The following is a 21,367-nucleotide window of genomic DNA, read 5'->3' as shown; positions in this document are numbered from 1 at the left end:
GAGTAGCCATTCCCTTTTGCAGGGAATCTTCCTGACCCAGGGACTGACCCTGGGTCTCCTGCACTGCAGGCAGATTCTTTACCAACTGAGCCATCAGGGAAGCCCTGTGTTCTAGAACCAGCTCCCAATCTTAATGCTAAAATCAGCTGCTTGTTAGGTGGCTGCCTCCTATTGGCCAAGTGTGGGGTTGCACCCTTACCCTATTAGCCACTGTCTATTTTGCAAGTAAAAGTAAAGCTACGTGCCCAAGCTCTGGAGAAGACCGCAAAGCTCAAATCTGGGAGGGGGACCCACACAACAGTGGAGAAAACGTGGGGAGATGACCATGATACCAGGTCCTCAGGGGCCTGAAAACTTCCCTGATGTCTTCTCTGTTTCCAAAGACGTCTTTTGAGAATGACAATCTTTCTTCTGTCCTCTCGTTCCCTGCAAACCAGTGATGGTAAGTTACACAACAAACACAATTCACTTTTTCTGAAATTCACTGTAGGGTGAGTTTGCCTAGAAAACTGGCTCAAAGAGCAGTCACTTGCACTCCCTTGTCAGGAAGACACGGGATATTCCAAGGAGGGGCCATGACATTTTTTTCAATTATCTACAGCAGGCTGTCCAATAGAACTTTATGTGGTGATGGAAATGTTCTCTACCTGCTCTGCCCAATGCGGTAGCCACTAATCATATGTGGCAAGTTTGACTGAGGAAATGAACTTCTAATTTAACCTGATTTAGTTAAACTTAAATGTAAATAGCAACCTGTGACCAGTGGCTGCCACAGTGGACAGCACAGACCCAGGGGCTCTGACCACGTGCACTTTCTTGAGTCTCTTCTAGAGTTTCATCATCTTTGTCTGTAATTTGGCTCTACCTTGGGGCAAAGTGTCCAAGGTGTGGGCCCTCGCCACCTCCTCCTATTTCCCTGCTCACCTACCCCAGCCCTAAGGGCTCCATAAGCCAAGACTTTCCCCAAATGCTGAGCCAGAGGTCTTGTTGACCCTGAGGGAAGGATCCCTTTTGCTTCACACCACTCCATCAGCTCCCTCAATTTACCCAGAGAATCCAATGCATTCGCTACACTTCTGAAAGCTTAGGATGACCCTACTGCTAAGCTCTTGCCTTTAGGACCAGAGGGGAGGCTGCTGGACAGGACACATGTTTTGGGTCATTTTGCGCCCACTGGGCGGAGTGTGCAGAGGCAGCCTCATCACAATGACCTGCTTTTCCCGACTAAAGGGCTTGGAGACACAGCCCTGGCTGGGCCTGTGTAATCTATTCATCTCCTTCCAAGCCGGGCTCTGTGAGCTCATTCATGGAGGATGGGCAAAGGAAGCTGGGGAGGGGAGCAAACAGACGTACAGAAAACAAACAAAACAACACCGCTCCGCAGCCCCCTGTTTCGGGGTGGGAGCAGGGGCCGGGGAAGACGGGGCAGGGAATGAAGCTCTGGGGCTTGCCTAGGGGGAGCCGGCCGGGAAGGGAGATCGGGGCTTCCACTGACGCTTCTCCCAGTCCCTCCAGGAGCCCCGCGTCGGTCTCGGCTCCCGGAGCCCCCACTGCGGTCGGCTCTCATCTCTGGCCATTCGGCCAGCTCCTTGGGAAAGGAGGGGGCGGTGAGGGGAGGCCAGAGCGGCAGCAGGAAGAAGAGGCCTGGCCGCCTGGAGCTGCTCCCCGCGGCCTGCTCCCGGCCCGGCCTCTGCCCCAGCCCCACCGCCACAGACAGGCGTGCGGGGCTCCCCGGGTCCCAGGGACAGCGCCCCATCAGGGGAGCCGCTTCCGCGCTCCAGCCACAGAATCAGACGGCCAGCACTTGGCTTCAGCGCGCGATTTGCATGTGATTTGCATACATCTGCAACCCCACCCCACCCCAACTCCAGACGCTGTCAGGTCAAAGGATGTGAAACGAAAGAAAATAAATTAATTAGTGCAGCCTCCCGTAGCCCAATATGCAGGGCCCGACACCCGTAAGAGACAAAACTGATTTTTAAAGCAGTCGATGGGATCACAAGGCAGGATGGAGGTCGGGGAGGGGGGGCGGTGTGGTGAAGGGACTCGGGGGTGCTCGGCACTGGGGTAGAGAGGGGGAAGGGGAGTCTCTGTTTGCCCTGGAACCTGGGCATCCCCGGTTTTCAGAGCACGCAGAGGTGAACCACGTGGGAGGCTGCTTGTGGTTCCCCACACCTGGGCCTGGCACTCCGTTGCCCCCACCCCGGCAGCCACCCCTGCAGGGGGATTTTCACCACTGATGCAGGAACATTCATTTCAAACAAGAGTGAGGATAGCTGCTCCAAGGGATGGGGGAGCAATGAGATGCCTACTGGTATTTTCCTGTTTCCAAGACGCCTCCCGTCTTCACCCCTATTGTTCCCATTGGGTCTCCGCGTTTCTCTCTGCCAGCCGGGCCAGCCTCTCACTACCCCTCACTCCACGGAGGGTCGAGCAGAGACGCAGTGCCATCGTCGGCAGCGAGCGGAGTTAATTTGTCGCAGCCCTCTGCCAGGTGCTAATGAGACGCTCACAGCGTGTGTCAGCCAAGCGGTTCCCGTATCATGTAAATACGCCTCTTAGCGATGCGGTTCGCGGCACTATTTAACATATGCCTTGACTTTCTCTAGGCCCCAGCGATCTCTCCAGGAAGGAAACCTCACTTGAAGCTGGGGCCCTCCGGGGAATCAAATGTCAGATTCACACCTGTGGGTCCCGGGTGGCTGTGAGCTTGGATGGAGGGTCCTCGGAGTGATTCTAAATGGGAGGGGCTACGACGCTAAGATGGAGAACAGTGATGTTGGTTAAAAGGAACCCAGGTCACAGCGCCCAGCGTAAGCACAGCGATCAGAAAATGATGACTCAAAAGGCCGAAAATAGGGAATGGTTCAAAGCAAGGCTGGACCGACAGCAAGGAGGCTGAGGCGCCCAGGTCTGAGTCAAGGCTCGGATGGTGAGGACTCCCCAGCAGGATCCTCTGAGGCTGGCTTTCCTTGCACCGCATTTGGGTATGGCGGTAGCTTGAAGGAGCTCAGGAACCGTTTCCAGATGCCTGATGAACCATTTCCAGGGCACCTCACCAAGCGGTGCCCACCCAACCCCCACCTCCCACCCGCTCTCCACTCCACACCCGATACCTCCAGAGCAATTCCACTTGACTGTATCACCCATTGGTTTCACTTTGAAGAAAGGGCAGCACAACTTAGCAGAGGTTGGTTTTTGACCAGCTGCTGGCAAACTATGGCCGGTGGACCAACACAGCCTACAGCCCGTTTTTGTGTGACCCATGAGCCCAGAGTGGTGTTTTACCTTTTTCAATGGTTGAAAAAATTAAAAAGGAGAAGGCTGTGTGACACATGAAAATTACACGAAATTCAAGGGTCCGTAAGTAAAATTTTACGGGAACGCTGCCATGCCGTCCCATAGACATGCTGTCTGTGGCTGCTTCTGCGCTGGAACAAGAACTGGGTAGTTGCAGCAGAAACCATACAGCCCCCCGAGAGGAAAGTGTTTACTATCCGGGCTTCACCGAAGGGTTTTGCCAACCCCTGTTGAGCTTGGATGGAGAGTCCTCGGAGTGATTCTAAATAGGAGGGGCTACTACGCTAAGATGGAGAACAGTGATGTTGGTTAAAAGGAACCCAGGTCATAGAAGGGGAGATCTCCACCCAACCCATTCCCAAGATGGCGGTACCCTGTTCTTTGCACACCTGGGTGCCACACGGCAAGAACGTCAATGCCAACTCGAGCTTCTCCGGAGCCCAGCCAGCCTCGACGTCTTGTGGCAAAGCGAGACCAGGCTGGGATGCCCGGTCCAGACACACAGATGTCTCTCGGCCGTTAAAAGGCCAACACTTGCTCCCAAGGCCCAAAGCTGGTTCTCCTGTGGCCAACACCAGGGCCCTGGGAAGGTGGGCATCTTCTCATCTCTATCAACATCCCTTCTCAGATCCCCTTAGACCTTGGGGTGACAGACACCAGTCCTGTGTGTAATCAGATTAGAAGGCAGACTACATCTGTAATTTGATTTTTAAGAAGGCAGGAAGCTGTCCTGTTCTCTCTCCTCTGCCAAAAGCATTACCCAAATCCTCATGCCCCAAATTTCACCCTTCAGCGTTCTTTAATTACACTGCAGTCAGTGCGTTCGATGTTGGTAACTAGTACTCAGCTCGGAGGGGGTTTCCTGAGCATAAGGGCATGTTAGGGCATCAGAGATGCCAGGACAAGATAGACTCTGAGGTCAGAAGGGAAGACTGGGCAGAGGGATCTTTACGGAGGGATTCGGCGAAGGACGGGGTCAGGCAAGGGCACAGGACAGCGCAGGGCTGGTGAGGGCTGAGGGCGTCGCTGACCCCACCAGGGTCTCCAGGGACTCTACCCCCGTCCTGGTGAGAGGCACGGGGCAGGGGGCACCGCCGAGGTGACTTACCCGGTACCACACGATCTCACGCATGCGGCCATCGGTCTTGAAGTTGCACTTCAAGGTCACGGCATCACCAGCCACCACGGGCGGGAGAGGCTCAATGTTGACAGTCAAGTAGCCTGTGGAGGAAAGGGGAGAGGGTGGTGAGGCTGCGGGCTGACCCGGGCGTTGGCGCACGGGTGGGCTGAGGGGGCCTCCCCGGCTGCAGGTGGCGCTGTCTGCCCTGGAGTCCACGAGAGAGGGGCCGGGAGAGGGGCCACCTCACTTCCTCCTCTCTGCTGCCTCCCTTCCCGGGAACCTCCCTGGCCCTCCGGGATCCCGTCAGCCCTGCAGACACTCTCTGGGATGAACTGTCCCGTGACAGCAGGCCCTGCTGACTCCTGAAGGAAGCGCTTCGGTGTATTTCTGTAAGATGTCCCAGACCTTCCAGCCAACACTGCTCCTCCCCCCTTCTTTTAGAAAGCTGTAACGTGCATCAGCTCTGTAGGAAATGAACAGGCTGAAATACATTTCCAAGGGGGCTCCGATGGTAGAGAATCTGCCTGCAATGCAGGAGACCCAGGTTCGACTTCTGGGTTGGGAAGATCCCCTGGAGGAGGGCATGGCCACCCACTCCAATATTCTTGCCTGGAGAATCCCATGGACAGAGGAGCCTGGCAGGCTACAGTCCATGGGGTCGCAAAGAGTCAGACAGGACTGAGCAACTGACACTAGCATTTCCAAACCTATTTGAACATGGGTCCCTTGGCCAACCCTTAAACCCCATCAGTATCCCACGCACTCAGACCCTGGAATGCTGATTTGGTGTTCTAGGTACTTCTCCATTTCCAACCTCAAAAAATTTCTCCTGATGAGCGAGGAAGACCCGGGAAGCTGCTGTTTTGCTTCCTGCACCCCCAAACCCCATCACACACACCTTGCAACTCTGGGCCACGGTGGGGTTGGGGGTGGTGGGAGTGTGATGGGCTGATGACCTGGGAAGGAGTCTCGATTGTCCGCAAGCACAGACGGCATTTCTCACACACCAGCTGTCCCCGGAATCCCTGCCCAGCTCCTAGGAGCTGGGGCTCTTCTCCTGGTAGACACTCCCTGGCAACACTGATGCCTCCTCACCTAAGTCCAGCCTGCTGAGTCCTCTGACCTGTCCCCCTCTGCCTCCCAGAGCCCCATCCTGAGGGCAAGGAACCCACTCCAGCTTGGCGGGGCATCTCATTCTTGGGCTGATCATCCAGGCTCATCGGATTGGCTTCCTGCCGGTTGATATCCAACCATTGATCTAATGGATCAATCCCGTCCGATTGTCTTAATGAGAAAACTAGCCAGAATGGGCTCAGGGATTTCAATTGTGCAGGCAACCTGAGCCGATGGGGCCCAGGGGTCTGACCCCTGCCTGGAAGTTAATGGTTACAACATTCTGCGGGAAAAAAAGAATCGACCTCAAGAGGATCAATTTGGAAGCTGGAGGCAGACTCGACTGGTGTGGTCCAAAACTTCAGTTCCCAATGCCCAGGGCAAGGGAGTGAGGTTGGGGCTCACCCCAGGTGGCCTCTAACTTAGACCAAAGGTCAGGCTCGCAGGGAGCCCCAGAGAACACATGGCCCACGAGAGCAGTGACCGAGCTAACTGGAAGGAAGAACCATCTTCTGTCCCCTTCTCTCCTCATTTATTCTGCCCCAGATTTTGCTCCCACCTGCTCTGAGCAGGCCCTGGGCCGTATCCAGGAAGCAGAATGGCATGAGCATTGCCTTGCTCTCTGGGAATGGACAGTGGAGGCGCAGATTCACAACATGACCCCACTGGACTAGGGTGATGACAGGTGACCATGAGGGACTAGGGGAAACCTGACCCGGCGTGTATGGTCAGCAACATCCCCAAGCCCAGCGGGTGCCAAAGCATGACAAACAAGGAGGCCGCCTGCCGGAGGATGAACCCCGGTGGGAGGGAGGACTCTGGGGCAAGCCAAGTGTGATACGGTAACAGTGGTTCCCATTTCCATGGCACCTGTTCTGTGCCAGACACTGGACTCCATGCTTAATACACACTCACTCACTTAACTGTCATGACAATCCTAGGAGAGAGGAGCTAGGATTATTCCGACTTCTCACACGGAAACAGAGAGGCTAAGTAACCTGCTGAGATCACATAGCTATAAGTGGCAGAGCTGGGATTCAAACACAGACCTTCTGATTCTATTATGACTGCCATTCTGCCATGCTACACACAGCTAATGATGGACGCAGTGAGGATGGCCCAGCAAACACTTCCCATCCAGCCCTGGGGAGAACAAGGGTGTGTTGCTGGGGGGAGGGAACATGACAGGAGACCAGGACCTGATCCCCTTCTTTATGGTTCCCAGCCTTGACCCAATGCCCACCTTTCCAGTAGGGCTACTTAACCCTGGGGTGGAGGGGCGTCTCACTTTTGGAACTACCATTGAGATGACCGTCATTTGTTCAGATGGCTGAGGAGCTCAAGACAAAAGAACAGTCCCTCCCACTGGAAGGAGACAGAAAGGACAGATTCTCAGATGCATAAATCTTCCAGCCAGCCCAAGGTGGAGACAGAGGGTGTATGCATGTGAGGCGGGCTGGGGGTGGGGGGGGCGCCAACTTGCAGGGTCACCATTTCCTGGTGAGCCCTGAGGGAATCACAGGTGTGAGTCCAGTGGGCATTGGAGGAAATGGTGGAAGCTCCGGTTTTTATTGAGAATCTATTCACTTCCAGTCAATCCTAAAGGAGATCAACCTTGAATATTCGTGGGAAAGACTGACGCTGAAGCTGAAGCTCCAATACTTTCGCCACCTGATGTAAAGAGCCAGCTCATCAGGAAAAGACCCTGATACTGGGAAACATTGGCGGGAGAAGGAGGCTACTCATTCCTCTCATTTGTGCTGTACAGTAAACTGATTCAGACACATTCACACACACTCACACACACAGACACACACACATTCACACACACACACACACTCACACACAGACACACACACATTCACACACACTCACACTCACACACACACACACTCACACACACACACTCTCACACACAGACACACTCACACACACACTCACACACACACACTCTCACACACACACATTCACACACTCACACACACACACACATTCACACACACACACAGACACACACACACACACACTCCTTCTTGATGTTCTTCTCCATTATGGTTTGCCACAGGGTATTGGATATAGTTCCCTGGGCCGTACGGTAGGTCCTTCTTGCTTATCCATCCTGTGTGTAATAGTTTGCCTCTGCTAACCCCAAATTCCCAACACTTCCCTCCCCTGCCCCCACCCCGGCAACCACAAGTCTGTTCTCTGCATAGAACGGGGCTCTTGGGGGCTCCCCTCTTCATTCTGTCCTCTGCTTTGTGGGGAAGACTCCTCGTGGGTCTCCTGGCTCTGATCCCAGGAGAGGATGAGATGAGATGGGGATGAGCTGGTTGGATGGCATTACTGACTCAATAGACATCAGTTTGAGCAAACTCTGGGAAACAGTGAAGGACGGGGAAGCCTGGAGCGCTGGGGTCCATGGGGTTGCCAAGAGTCGGACACCACTTAGCGACTGAACAACAGCGTCCACTTCCTGGTACTGTGCCAGACACCGGGGATACAATAATGAGAACAGGCACATCCTGCTGACGTTCCAGCAGAAGAGACAGTAGCCAAAGGAACAACTGATGGGAAATGTGCCCGGTGTAATGTGATGTAATACGTAGTAAGTGTAATGAAGAAAAGAGAATCAGGGTAAAGTAAAAGAGGGTCATGGGAGAAGGGTTGATCTGGACAGGGTGCCACCCAGGAGGCCTTTCTGAAGGGGCCAGAGTAAAGGAAAGTGTGAGCCACGTGTGATTCTAGGAGCGAGCATTGCAGACAGAAGACATCGCACGTGCACAGGCCCTGAGGCTGGAGCGTGCTTTTGATTCTCCAGACAGGCAGTGGTGGGAAACCTTTTTGTACCATTGTGTCCTCTGAAGCCCATCCGTGACTGAGCATCTTGCGGGACCAGGATGAGGGTGGAGAAAGTGAGGTGCCCAGGGTGCTGGATTTCAGGAGGCGTTTACTCCCCCTGCAGGGCCCCGAGTCCTGGCCCTGCTGGAGTCCTCTGGAACAAGCACTAGCAAACGCCGCCCTCAGGAAGTGACTGTGGCTCCTACTCCTGAAGTCTCCTTCCTTGAAGTCACAGAGGCTGGGGGATGGGGGTGAATCGCTCCCAGCTGAGGACCCTCCTCTTCTTGGACCCCCTGGGAGCGGCTGGGGCAGAGTAGGGGTAAGGCCAGGCCACAGAAGAGGCAGGAGGTCTCACTTCTAAGGATTAAAACCTCCTTCCCCGGGCACATGGCACTTCCTGGATTTCCCAGAAATCTCCTGCCTACTTTTCCACTGGCTCTTGCGGCAGCCTGCCTGTGCCTTCCTTGTAAGATGCCGCAATTCCCACGTATGTCACACTGGAGGGGGACTGTCTGTTTGCACATCTGCCTCTCCGTCTGGAAAGTGAGTTTCATTAACATCAGTGGAGTGTTGAAATAAGCGTGTGAGTGCTGCTTTTTGGGCTTCCTTCAGGGCAGGCATCGGTCCTCACACCACCCCGTGTATACTACTTCTGTGCCTCAAAGGAAGAACAGCAGGTCAGAGGGAGGAAGGGCCGGCTCAATACTGCTGCCAAATAAGCAGCAAAGCTGGGATTTGGACCTGGATCTGTCTGACTCTGAGGCCAGGCTCTCCTTTGCTACCACCCGGAGCAGTCATGAAACTTGCAGGTCACGTGAAGATTCGGGGGCTCGCCTGTGATTGGCCGTTGCACCGACTGCATCTTCAGCAGAGGCCTGGCTCCCAGTGGGGAAGATGACCAGGGAGAGACAGAGCCTGCAGACACAGTGCTCTGGGGTGGGGTCAGGCCCCAGCGATGGACGGGGGGCCCCCTTCCCTCCAGGCTTGAGAGCCTTACCACGAAGCTTGGGCTCTCTGGAGCTTTGCCAGCCAAGGCCAGGACAAGCCTCAGGCAATGCGTGGGCTCTAACTGTTGGGTCTGGAGGCAGGATCAATGGCTGGGAAGGGATGGAAGAGCAGGTGGCGGGGTGACTTTCTGACCTATGTGCCAGGCGAGGATTGCATTACCTGTCAACACCTGGGTCACAGGTGAGTAATCACCTTCCCAAACACAGACACGCACTGAGAGGGAAGAGCAAGGGTTCAAGGCCAAGGAGTTTTTTTTTTTTGCAAAAGAAAAACAGTGAAAGTTCTCTAGGTCCAGCGAACATTCCGTCAGCTCCTATTTCACAGGTTTTCGTCACCTTCTGAAGACCCTGCCTTGGTTCTTTTTCTGAAAATACCCTCCCCCACTTTCTCTGCTTCTCCTACCCACACACTTTCACCAAGTTTGAAGTCAGTTATTTGGTTCAAGTTACTCACCCCGTGATTTGGTCATCACTCAGGCAGGTTATGTGGCCACTAAGGCCTCAGTTTCCCCATGTGTAATGCTGACGTCCCACACGGTGAAGCATGTTTTAGGAGTTTGCTCATCATGAGCCCGGCCCACAGCGGGGCGCCCCTGAGCCTCTGCCAGATCCCTGTTCCCTCCCGGTCCCCACTGTCCAACTGAGGAAGGACGGTCCCTGGATGGAAGTGGGAGGAGTGGGATCTGACATTTGGAAGCTAGTCAGAGAGTGGGAGAAGGTTCAGGGCTGACCCTCTCAGCCAGGTGTCCCATCCAGACTGGGGTCAGAGCCAGGAGATCCACGAGGAGTTCTCCCCACAAAGCAGAGGGCAGGCTCAAGAGGGGAGCCCCCAAGAGCCCCGTTCTATGCAGACAACAGACTTGGGGTTGCCGGGGGGAAGGGGCAGGGGAGGGAAGTGTTGGGAATTTGGGGTTAGCAGAGGCAAACTATTACACACAGGATGGATGAGCAAGAAGGACCTACCGTACAGCCCAGGGAACTATATCCAATACCCCGTGACAAACCATAATGGAAAAGAACATGAAGAAGAGAGTGTGTGTGTCACTGAGTCACTTTGCTGCACGGCAGAAAATGAACGCATCGTAAATCAACTTCAATAATTGTTTTAAACTAAAAAATAAAATCATTGCATACATAAAAAAAAACCCTTCAGCCAGGACCCCCGAATCAAGCCCCCAGACTGGTGGGAAGGGCAGGGATGGGAGAGGAGCTCATGCAGCCCCCAGGAGGCAGGGGGCTCAGGGGAACAAGCCCAGGAGAAGAGCTGTGGGCTCAGCTGTGAGGCCAGCCGGCTCTGGCACCTCAGGTGGGCCGCCCCTCTGTCTGGGCCTGTTTTTTCTCATCTGCAAAATGAGGGGTGAATGGTACTTTGGGGTCTTCCAGCTCTGATCAGTCCATGTCAGCTGTTCACTGAGCTCAAATCCTGACACCGTCATTGCATATACAACGCGACTCCACTTCTCTGAGACGTGAACTCATCCATGAATCAGCCACCAGCTAAAGACGGAGCTCTGTCTTTCTCGGCATTAAACTTGCCACCAATCAGCCTTGATGCATGAGCCCCCCCACCCCACCCCCTGGCCCCCACCAAGCACGGTATCGAGAAGCAGGATCAGGAGTGGAAACGGATTCATCTTAACTAAGCAGTTCATTATCCTGAACGGGACCATCACTCTCGCCCTCTATCTCTGACAGCATTTATACCGCTCCCGTTAAGACACGTTTAGCAAAATCACAGGCAATATTTAGGAATCAGGCACCCTCTCAATGAAGTGATGACAAATGGCTCCTCTATCCCGAAACTCGCCTCGCGACATCCCAGCATTGCCCCCCTTCCCTTTCCCAACTCAGGGTTGGGGGGAAATGTGTCCAGAGGGCTGGCTCATGTCTGGCCCCAAGGGTAGACGGCAGTCTGGGTGGGCTTCCGTGGGAGGGGCACAGGCCCGCCTTGATTTAGTGAAAAGAGTCGTGAATTATATCGGGGTGACCAGATGGCTCAGTCTGCCCAGGACCAAGAGCTTTCCTGGGACAAGTGCTTTCAATGCTAAAACCAATAATTCCCCAGCAAACCAAGACAAGTTGGTCACCATAGTTACAAGCCGCCCATGGCCATGGCAAGGGTTAAATCACTAAACCTCTGCACCTGTTTCAGTCATAAGGGGATCCATCCCTCCCAGCTGCAGGCGCTAGTGAGGGAAAACGCTGACCTCCTCCCCAGCCCTTGTTCCTCATGAATGTTTGCTAGATGCTGGTGCTACTGAAGGATGTAACTTGTGAGATCAGGCTTTGTCTTGAGCTTCCTACATCCATGGATGCCCTTCAATCCTCCCCCACCAGCAGCAGCCAGAGTGCTTTCTTTAAAATATGCTCCCTGGCCGTGGAAAGGGCCCCCAGAGCTTCCCATCGCTCCATGGAAAGAGATGCAGATCCTCTGTGAGGTGAGCTGGCCCAGGCCTGGGTCTCATGGCCCATCCAGGTCCTACCATGTCTGCTCTTCATCATGTGTGGACTCTGACTCCTCTCCAGGCCCAGCACAGGCGTCCCCCTCTGTCCCAAGGCCTCACCCTTGCTCATCCTTCAAGGAGTCACAGAGGTCTCACTTCCACAAGAAAACTCTCCTTGACTCCCCAGGTTATCACAGTCCCCCCAAACACCCGTCCCTTTTGACCACTTAGGAAACTTGAAATTACTTGTAATGAGGGGTTCATTGTATATTCTCCATATGCAAGGCCACTAACTGTTTCTATTTATGTTACCTGTGTGGCTAGAATAGTGCCCAGATCTGCGTAAGTGATGAAAGGAGAAAGGAATTAATTCTGCCCATCCTCTAGACTGTTCCGTAACAAGAGTGGGTGGTGTCCCCAGGAGCGTCTCATCCCTGTGGTCCGAGGCAGCCCCAGCCGAAGGGGCCAAGACCCCAGATGCCCGCTGAACCTGCCTCCTGGACCACATCTGCTTGGACTGATGCCAACATCATCTGAGAGCGTCCTCCAGGACTCCTCACAGAGGTCAGGCAGGAAGCCCCCCTTGGTGAGTGGCCGCCCCATCGGGGGTGGTAGGATACGAGACGTAACAGGGAGTCAACAGACAGAGAAGAGGGTAGAGCTGAGACCACGGGCGCGGGAGCCACGGGGAGAGGCTGTGGAATCCGGGCCCAGCCGCACTTGCTGGACCGGCAGGGCCCTGGAGCAGGGAAGTGGGCGGCCATCTGCGCAAGGCGGCTGCTGGAGCTGGCGGGCCCAGGGCCAGGGGCCAGAGCTGCTGCTGCGTCTGAACAGGGCCCTGTCTCTCCTGGAACACTGTGCTGAGCTGGGGCCCTGTCTCCGTCGCTTCTCCCGTCGCCTACCCGCCAGCAGAGGTAACCAGGTACCTTGCAGCAGATGGGCTGTGTGCATACGTGCTGAGTCACTTCAGTCCTGCCTGACTCTTTGCGACCCCATGGAGCCCGCCAGGCTCCTCCTCTGTCCCCGGGATTCTCCAGGCGATGATACTGGAGTGGGTTGCCCAGGGCCAACCCAGGGATCAAATCCGCCTCTCCCACTGCTCCTGCATTGCTAGAGGGTTCTTTACTGCTGGGCAGCTGGGGAAGCTGCTGGTCTATTGCCCTGCATCCCAGCTGGTCTCTCTGCGCCCACCTTCACCCCTGCCCATCCCTCCGATTCCATTTCCCCTCGCCCTCTGCCTCCTTCACTCCACACACAGTGAACCCTGCTGCTTCCTGACTCCTCCAAGCTCATCCCTACCTCAGGGCCTTTGCACCTGCTGCTCCCACCTCTCAGAACAGTCTTTCCCCGGATGCTCACATGGCTCAGGTCCTCAATTCTTCCTCTGCTCAAATGCCTTTGCAGTGGGGAAACCTTTCCTAATCATCCTGCCTATATAAAATTGTATCCTTGTCATTCTCTAACTCTCTACCCTGCGCTTCTCTTTTTAAAATATTTATGACTACCGGATATATATTTATTTGTTTATTATCTGCTGACATCTCACCCCCACCCCCACAACTCCAGTACCCAACTGGGTTGCAAGCTCCACGCGAGCAGAGGCTTCGTGTGTGTGTGTGTGTGTGTGTGTGTGTGTATGCATGTGTCTCAATCCTTTTTCTTTTTCCTGTTGTTCAGATTGGATCATTCCTATTGATCTATTTCAAGTCTGCTGACTTTTTCCTGTCCGCTCTATCCTGTTACTGAGTCTACCCAGTGAGTCTTTAAATTTCAGTTATTGTATTTTTCACTTCTAAAATTTCTGTTTGGCTCTTCTTTATGTCCTTTATTTCTTTATGGAAACTCTGTGTCATTTGTTTTGAGATGATTTGTGATTGTTTCTTCAAGTATCTTTGTTACCTTAAAGTCCTTGTTAGATAATTCCAGCATAGGTGTTAATCTCATCATTGGAGTCTATGAATCATCTTTTCTCATTTGAGTTGAGATTTTTGCAGTTCTTTGTCTGTCATCATGTCATGTGATTTTTAGTTTGTGTCGTGAACATTTTAAGTATTACTTTGTGAGACTCTAAGTCTTACCTATATTAATTCTGCAGTAGTACTTTGAATTCTGGTGTTCTTCCCCAAACTGTCTGCTAGTATCTATGTTTCAGATTTTTCAAATAGATGTCCACACATTCTGTCTAGGTCTCATAGCTGAATTAATGGAAAATAAAAAGAAGCTGGTCTTGACTCCATTTCACTATAACTAGAAATCCTTGGGTTTGTGGTTTTTAATCACTACTTTATCCCTTAGAAATTAGAACAGTTCCTGGCACTTAATAGTAGCTCAATAAATATGTATTAAGTGAATAAAAAAATTAGCAAACGAACATGTGGTGTCTGGCCGCTTTCAAAGGATATCTACAGTTATTATCTCATTGATTACCATCACAACCCTGGGGAGTAACACTCCCAGTTTGGAGTTATGGAGACTGAGGCTCAGAGATATGGAATGACTTTCTCGTGACCACACAGAACCAGGCTTGGCAAGAAGGTCCTTTGATCTGAATCCGCCACTCTCCCACCATTCCATGGAAGGCCCTGTCCCTTTCTTCCACGTGGAGAAGCTGAGAACAGGAGTGGATAGAGAGAGGATGTGCCCAGAAGCACTGTCTTGAGGTGCAGTGGGGTCACACAGCAGTTAGACCAGCAGGACACAGAACTTCCACAAGGGAGCAGGAGGATGACTGGCTGTCGAGGCCATTTTCAAGTTCAAAGCCAGCGGAAGGTTCCGGGAAGGCCGGACGATGGATCTGAGACCCTTTCTGGGACTGTGAGCGACCTGAGGCTGGATGGGTGAATTTGTCCCCTCCCATTCCTGACACCCCCTCCTCTGAACTCGGCTCTGGACAGTTCCCTTGGCCCAGAGGTGCCTGCCTTGTGTCACCCAAGTCAACACTTGTTGATTCAAAGTAACTAGAGAAGAGTCAAAAGCAAGGGAACACCATCTTTCTGTCAGAGGGCAGAGGCTGTTTCTGCCCTCAGACTAGACGTTCCCCGAGGACAGAGACAGTGTTTCACCCTCTTCTATGTCTGGGAGCGTAGACATGGTGCAGAGAACTCCCGGGACCCTTCTCCCTGGAGATCCAGCTTGGACCACGTCGAGACTTGACCTGGGCCAGACAGTCAGCTGGTGGCGGCCGCTCCGCCAGCTCTGCTCGTGTCAGAGAGGACCATGGAAGTCAGGGTGACAGGATTCCTCACGCCACCCTCCCCTTTCTGCAGGGCTGGGGTTTATCTCCACGAGGTAACAGGAGCTCCATGCACCCCCACCCATGAAGAAAAGAGGTCACCCCGTCTCATGAAGACAAATACCACCACGTGGCACCGGTGACAGCCTCCCTGGGAGCTGCACATCGTGTAATTACTACCATAATAAATATTATTACAACAGACCGATTACTTTCAGGCAGGTGCTGGGGGTTGTGTGAAATACACCCTCCCCTGCTGGGCTAACAGGTGCTGTCAGCCCCCACCTCCTCGTCAGCAGAAACAAAGGTGGGACAGAGGGTGGAGGGGGCCTTTTAAGGAAGGAAAGCTTCTGAACAAAGAGCAGAGGTTAATAGCTCATTTGTCTCCGAGATGGATCAATACTTCCTCTCCAATGGCTCTCAGGAGTGTGTGTGCCCTCCACCGATCCTGCCTTGGTGTGGGCCCTCAAACATCCCCCCAGGACCCTGCACAGCCCCCTTGCTGGTTGCCAGTCTCCAGCCCTGTCCCTCCGATGCCGCCACCACACTGGAGTCTCCACGATATTTCTCAAATGCTTGTGTGGTGACGCCACCTCTCTGGTTAATGTCATGCCATTTCCCCACCCCATTGCCTTCCAATTCGGGATCAAGTTCAGCTTCTGTCATGGCCAGCCGGGCCCCTAACGATCTGGCTTCTCTCGGCCTCCCCAGCTCAGTCAGCCTCTCACTGTGTGCGCTGCCCCCGTGCCAGCCCTGCCAGACGCTCTCAGGCTCTTCTCTGAGCCCGTGACATCTCCTCCTCCCCTTTCGCTCGCAGCGCGCCCAGGGAAACTTGCACACATCCTTCCAGGTTCGATGCCATAGTCACCCCATCCAGGAGTCTGGCACTCCGTCGTCTGAGGACATGGGGGGAGCCGCCGTCTAAGAACACAGCCCACAGTGAACAGCTTAGTCACAGCCGTCTATACCACACTCTAATATAACATAGGGTTCTTTGTGTATGTCTCTGCCATCAGCCCGGGAGTTTCTTAAGGTCAGGGGCCTGGCGTGCATCCCTGCAGGATATTTGGCGTGTAACGAGTGTTTCGGCCCGGGTGCTGCACGCATGAAGTCGTGAATGAGCTAACACACGAGCACTGCCCAGCCCAGGGCGCGGTGAGCGGTGTAGCCCTGGAGCCCTGCGGATTAGGCTGCTGCCCAGGGAACTGACGTCACATTTATGACCCAAATCCTTCTTCGTCTGCTAGTTGCCTTTAGAATTAAGGCCAAAGCCCCTCCCCCACGCTCTAAGCCCGCTTCCCTCCAGCTCACCTCTTGCCCCTCTGCCTTCTTTCAAGCTGAGTCTCAGTCATTCTGAACTACTTAGAGCTTCTCAAATATGCTCTGTCTGGCTCCTGGGTCCTGGCACCCACCATCCTTTTGCCTGGAATACCTACTGTCACTTTACCCCGTCACTTCAATAAACCCTTCAGATATTACTTTAGACACCATTTTCCCTAGAGGCTGCCCAACATACATCCTAACTCCACCTACCCTGCACCCTGAACCCCCAAATCATGGTTAAGTGCCCCTCTCATGGCATCAAAAATAACCCTAACCTGTTACATGGGGTCACCTTTTTTTTTTTTCTTTTTTGCCAGTCTTTCTGCCACCACTGTGAACTATGAGCTCCTGGGGGTTGAGCTCCGAAAGCATGACTCAGTAACTTCACGCTGGCCAGGCTGTTGGCAATGAAGACATACTTAGAGAATGAATGAATGGATGAATGAATGAATGGACCCACGGATGAAGAAATAAAGTCTACAGACCTCTTCAGTTAGCCTCACCTTGGCCACAACATCCAATTCTGTTGAGGCAGCAAGATTTTTTTTTTTTTTTGGTCTTACTTGATTATGGATTTACACTCTAAATTTGAACCCTGGAAAGACATCTAGACGGGAAGGCCCCACCCTCAGGCAGCTGGTTCTCACCTCCCTCAGCAGAGAGTCAGCTCAGGTCTGGGCCACCAAGGACCGTAAACATTTTACACCTTTACAGGGAGACGTGCCTGCCACGTTCAGGTGTCCAACGGCTTCCTAAACCTCCCAGACTCTTCTGAAACACTCCCCCTCTGTGATTTCCAGCCAGCTAATCAAATTCCCCTCTGTCAGAGGCAATAGATGCTCGAAAGCTTGTAGTATTAATGTATTATTCATGACATATGTATTATTTATCATTAGTTTGTTTATTTATTATTAATTTGTGTTTCATTATTGATAATGATGTGGTTCTACTATTAATAAGAAGGCTTGGGAAAGCTGTTCTGTGGCGCTTTGAAGACACCTGATGCTTCTCTGATGGATTCTCTGAGGGTCTGGAGATCCAGGGTGGGTCGTTTTTCTTCCCAGTTTGTGGGCAGGAGACACCGAGGCCAGAGAAGGGCAGAGCCTGCTCACGCATTCCTCTTGCCTCAGAGGTGCAGGCGAGGCAAGGTGACGCGACCGGGGAAATGGTCCATTAGGCAGCGTGCCCTGGGCTGACGGCGGGGCCAAGTGCGTAGGCTGCTGCAGAAAGCTGATGCTGGGCCTGCAGTCAAGCCTCCACCCGGGCCGGCTCGCCCAGGCTCCGTCGCCCAGGCTCACGCTGAAGTTGTCCCGGCTTCGCTTGCACAGGTGCCTGCCTGCTCTGCTACGTGCTCCCCAAATCACGTTTCCTTTTCCTCCCAGAGACTCAGCCAGACTACATTTCCCAGCCTCCCTTGCAGTTTGGCAGGGTCATGTGACCAAAACCTGGCAGAGGAATATGGCTTCCGGGCCGGGCCCCTGGCAATCTCGTGTGCCATCCCCCACACCCTCTCTCTGTATCAGCTGCCTGATGGATACAGAGGAGAATGAAACCAAAAGTGGAGAAAGTCTGGCTATCTGAATGACCAGATGGTATGGAATGTCCTTCCACAGCCCCCAACAGACAGTGATATGAGCGAGAAACAAAATGCTATTGTGTTAATTACAAAAGACTGGAATACTGGAATGGGTTGCCATTCCCTTCTCCAGGGGACCTTCCCAACCCAGGGATTGAATCTGGGTCTCCCGCATTGCAGGTGGATTCTTTACTAGCTGAGACACCACGGAAGCCCAAGAATACTAGAGTGGGTAGCCTATCCCTTCTCCAGGGGATCTTCCTGACCCAGGAATCAAACCAGGGTCTCCTGCATTGCAGGAGGATTCTTTAACAGCTGAGCTATGGGGAAAGCCCACTAATTATAAAAATAACTTTATAATAAATATACTATATATAATAAAAACAAACCTATGACAAAGAGAGTTTGTGGCAAAGCAGAGATGTTACTCTGCTGACAAATGTCTGTACAGTCAAGGATATGGTCTTCCCAGTGGTCATGTATGGTTGTGAGAACTGGAATGTAAAGACGGCAGACCGCCAAAGAATTGATGCCTTTGAACTGTGGTGCTGGAGAAGTCTGCTGAGAGTCCCTTAGACATCAAGGAGATCAAACCAGTCAATCATAAGGGAAATTAACCCTGAATACTCATTGGAAGGACTGAAGCTGAAGCTAAATCTCCAGTATTTTGGTCATCTGATGCAAACGGCTGACTCATTGGAAAGGTCCCTGATGCTGGGAAAGATTGCAGGCAGAAGGAGAAGAGGGCGTCAGAGAATGAGGTGGCTGGACAGCATCACTGATGCAATGGACATGGATTTGGGCAAACTTCGAGAGATGGTGAAGGACAGGCAGGCCTGGCGTGCTGCAGTCCATGGGGTTGCAAAGAGTCGGACACAACTGGGTGACTGAACAATAATAATATAATAAACACATAAATTATTAAAAATAATAGTCACTGAGATTTTAAATTGCTTTGTTCCAGTAGTTATTCTGCTAACACGTCCCACTACTATGTTGCACAAAGTATGTACTCAGTAGGTTCTTCATGAAAAAAAAAAGAAAGAAGTGAACAGGCAGATAAATGAACAAGTAACAAAATTAATCAGTGTGTTCAGCTACACTGAGTTGGATCCCCAAACCTTAGTTCTTCATCACAGAGTAGCACAGGAAAGAGGTTTTTGTGATCTTGAATTGAAAGCGTTTTGTTGGTTAGATGATAAACTGAGGCACAGAGAAGGGACGGCCTTGGCAGAGGTCACAGGGACAATCAACAAACAATTAAAGAACAGAGCTCGGATCTCCCAAGCATGTCATACCATTATCTTTTCTGCAAAGGCCTTTCATCTGATGGCCTGCTGCTCACCCTCTAGCGCTTTCTCAGGGTCCTTAGGGGTGGGTGAAGGGAAGCACCCATTTGTCCCTGGGTCTGTCCAGCATCCAAAGACAAGCTGAGAGGGAAGAAGGATGAGAGACTGATGGGCTGCAGGATGCCCAGGAGATGCCCGACCAGCCATGCCCGTCTCCGGGCCAGGGCCGCCAGGTCAGGGCTGCCTCTGTAGCCACCCATGGGGAGCCCAGAGGAGGGGCTAAAAGAAAAGGAAACTGCTCCAGACCCTGAAGCCAAAAACCCAGGCTTGGTTCTCATTCTCCCAGTGACACCGAAGGCAAGCCCTCTCCTCCTCTGGCCGGGCCTCTGTCATCTCACCTGAAAAGGGGTTTATGGTGCTTATTTCTCAGGACAATGGTGATGCTAAGGCGGGACAGGAGAGGGCAAAGTAACCTGAAGAGCACGAATGGGAAGCTGTGGGTATTGGCCGGGACCGCCCCCAGGGGCTTCCCTGACGGCTCAGCGGGTAAAGAATCTGCCTGTAATGCAGGAGACACAGGAGATGTGGGCTCGATCCCTGGATTGGGAAGATCTCCTGGAGGAGGAAATGGCAACCCACTCCAGTATTCTTGTCTGAAAAATGCCATGGACAGAGGAGCCTGGTGGGCTACAGTCCGTGGGGTTGCAGAGTCGGACACGACTGAGCACGCAGACGCTGGTACCCAGAGGTTTTAACGGCAGCCTCGGGAGCCAGACAAGCCTGGGACCGCCGCTGACTCTGCCCCAGGCCAGCTCCGAGTGAGTGTTTTCACTGCCCTGAGACTCAGTCTCCGCTTCAGCCAAGGAGGGATGATCGTCCTCACTTCTTAGGAGAGGGAGGGGAAGGGGAAAGGCAGACACAGAGAGATGGTCCAGGCAGAGGGCCAAGGGCAGTGCCATCCCCCTACCTGCGTCACCCCGCTTTTCCATGCCCCCCACCCTCTTTCGTCAGCAAGGGCTGCTTTAAAGAGTTTGCTAGAAAGCTTTGGGGCCAAGGACCACCCCCCTTTTCTTGGACTGGCCGGATTAGCCTCAGGAGCAGAGCAGCTGAGAAGTCACCATCTCCTCATTGATGCCGCTCTGTCTCCTTTCTGGAGGATTTTGCAGCAGAGCACGCGGAGGGCCCTGCACCCTCCGACATCACTCAGCATCACGGGGCCAGATTCGTGAGCAGCAGGGAAGCTCCTCTGACTTAAAATAAAATTCAAAATATGGATGAGAGGTTATTAAGGAATATTTTAAAAGAAAAATAGTTATTACTCAAGGAACACAGTCTAAGCTAGGTTATAAACTGGTCTTAATCAGTAAAACGAGGCAACTTAATGAAAAAAATTACAATTTAAAATAGGCCTACATTAAATAATAATGCCTCATAAACACAGAAGTCCTTTAGCACATAAGAATTAATTGCTGAGCTCAGAAGCTAAAGGCACAATAAAGGAATCCTTAATTTTTTGGTCTTTTATTTTTCTCTTCGGAAAGGCAACCTGCGTGAGACTAGATTTCCTCACTTTGGCACCAAAGGGTCTGGAAACTTGCAAAGGGAATTTGCTCAGCAACAATCCTGTTTCCTTCAACCTATTATTTTAAGACGTGGTCTGAGTGAAGTGTGGCTTTTCTCTCTGGGTCTGCATCAGTTTTAAATAAACACATGTGACAGTGTTCCCTCTGTTGAATTAGGGAACGGGCTCATTCTGCAGAATCAAAGCCCCTGAGTTCAGAGCCTTCAGGCCGAGCTCAGCTATCAGAGCAGCGGCTTTCCTGGTCCCGCGAGAGCGCGCATCTCATTACAGCTGCCGTTAGAGACAATCCAGTAAAGCAGAGTGGCCTCATCCGGGGGGACTCCCCCCACCCAGGAGACATGTGGCAGTGTCTAGAGAGGCATTTTTAGTTGTCACAACTAGTGGAGGTGGGGGCTGCTATGGGCGTCTATTTGGTACAGGCCAGGGATGCTGCCAAACATCCAGCAAGGGACAGGACATGCCCCCCAAGCAAGAATCGTCTACCCCCAGATGTCAACAGTGCCGGGGTTGAGAAACCCTGCAATGAAGGAAGAAAAGTGAAAT

General features: G+C 52.8%; 1 protein-coding gene across 1 annotated transcript in view; it reads right to left on the bottom strand.

The window, feature by feature from the left end:
* IGSF21 (immunoglobin superfamily member 21) overlaps nucleotides 1-21,367 on the bottom strand; it is a 270,374-nt gene that overhangs the window by 143,273 nt on the left and 105,734 nt on the right. The window contains exon 2 of the mRNA XM_043445770.1: nucleotides 4,409-4,521. Within this exon, the coding sequence (XP_043301705.1) occupies nucleotides 4,409-4,521 (113 nt within the window). The remainder of the gene's footprint in view (nucleotides 1-4,408; nucleotides 4,522-21,367) is intronic.

The sequence above is a fragment of the Cervus canadensis genome, chromosome 24, assembly GCF_019320065.1.
Source record: "Cervus canadensis isolate Bull #8, Minnesota chromosome 24, ASM1932006v1, whole genome shotgun sequence".
Lineage (NCBI taxonomy): Eukaryota > Metazoa > Chordata > Mammalia > Artiodactyla > Cervidae > Cervus > Cervus canadensis.
Note: the sequence above shows the minus strand (reverse complement) of the source record. Positions and strands in the feature narration are given on the sequence as shown.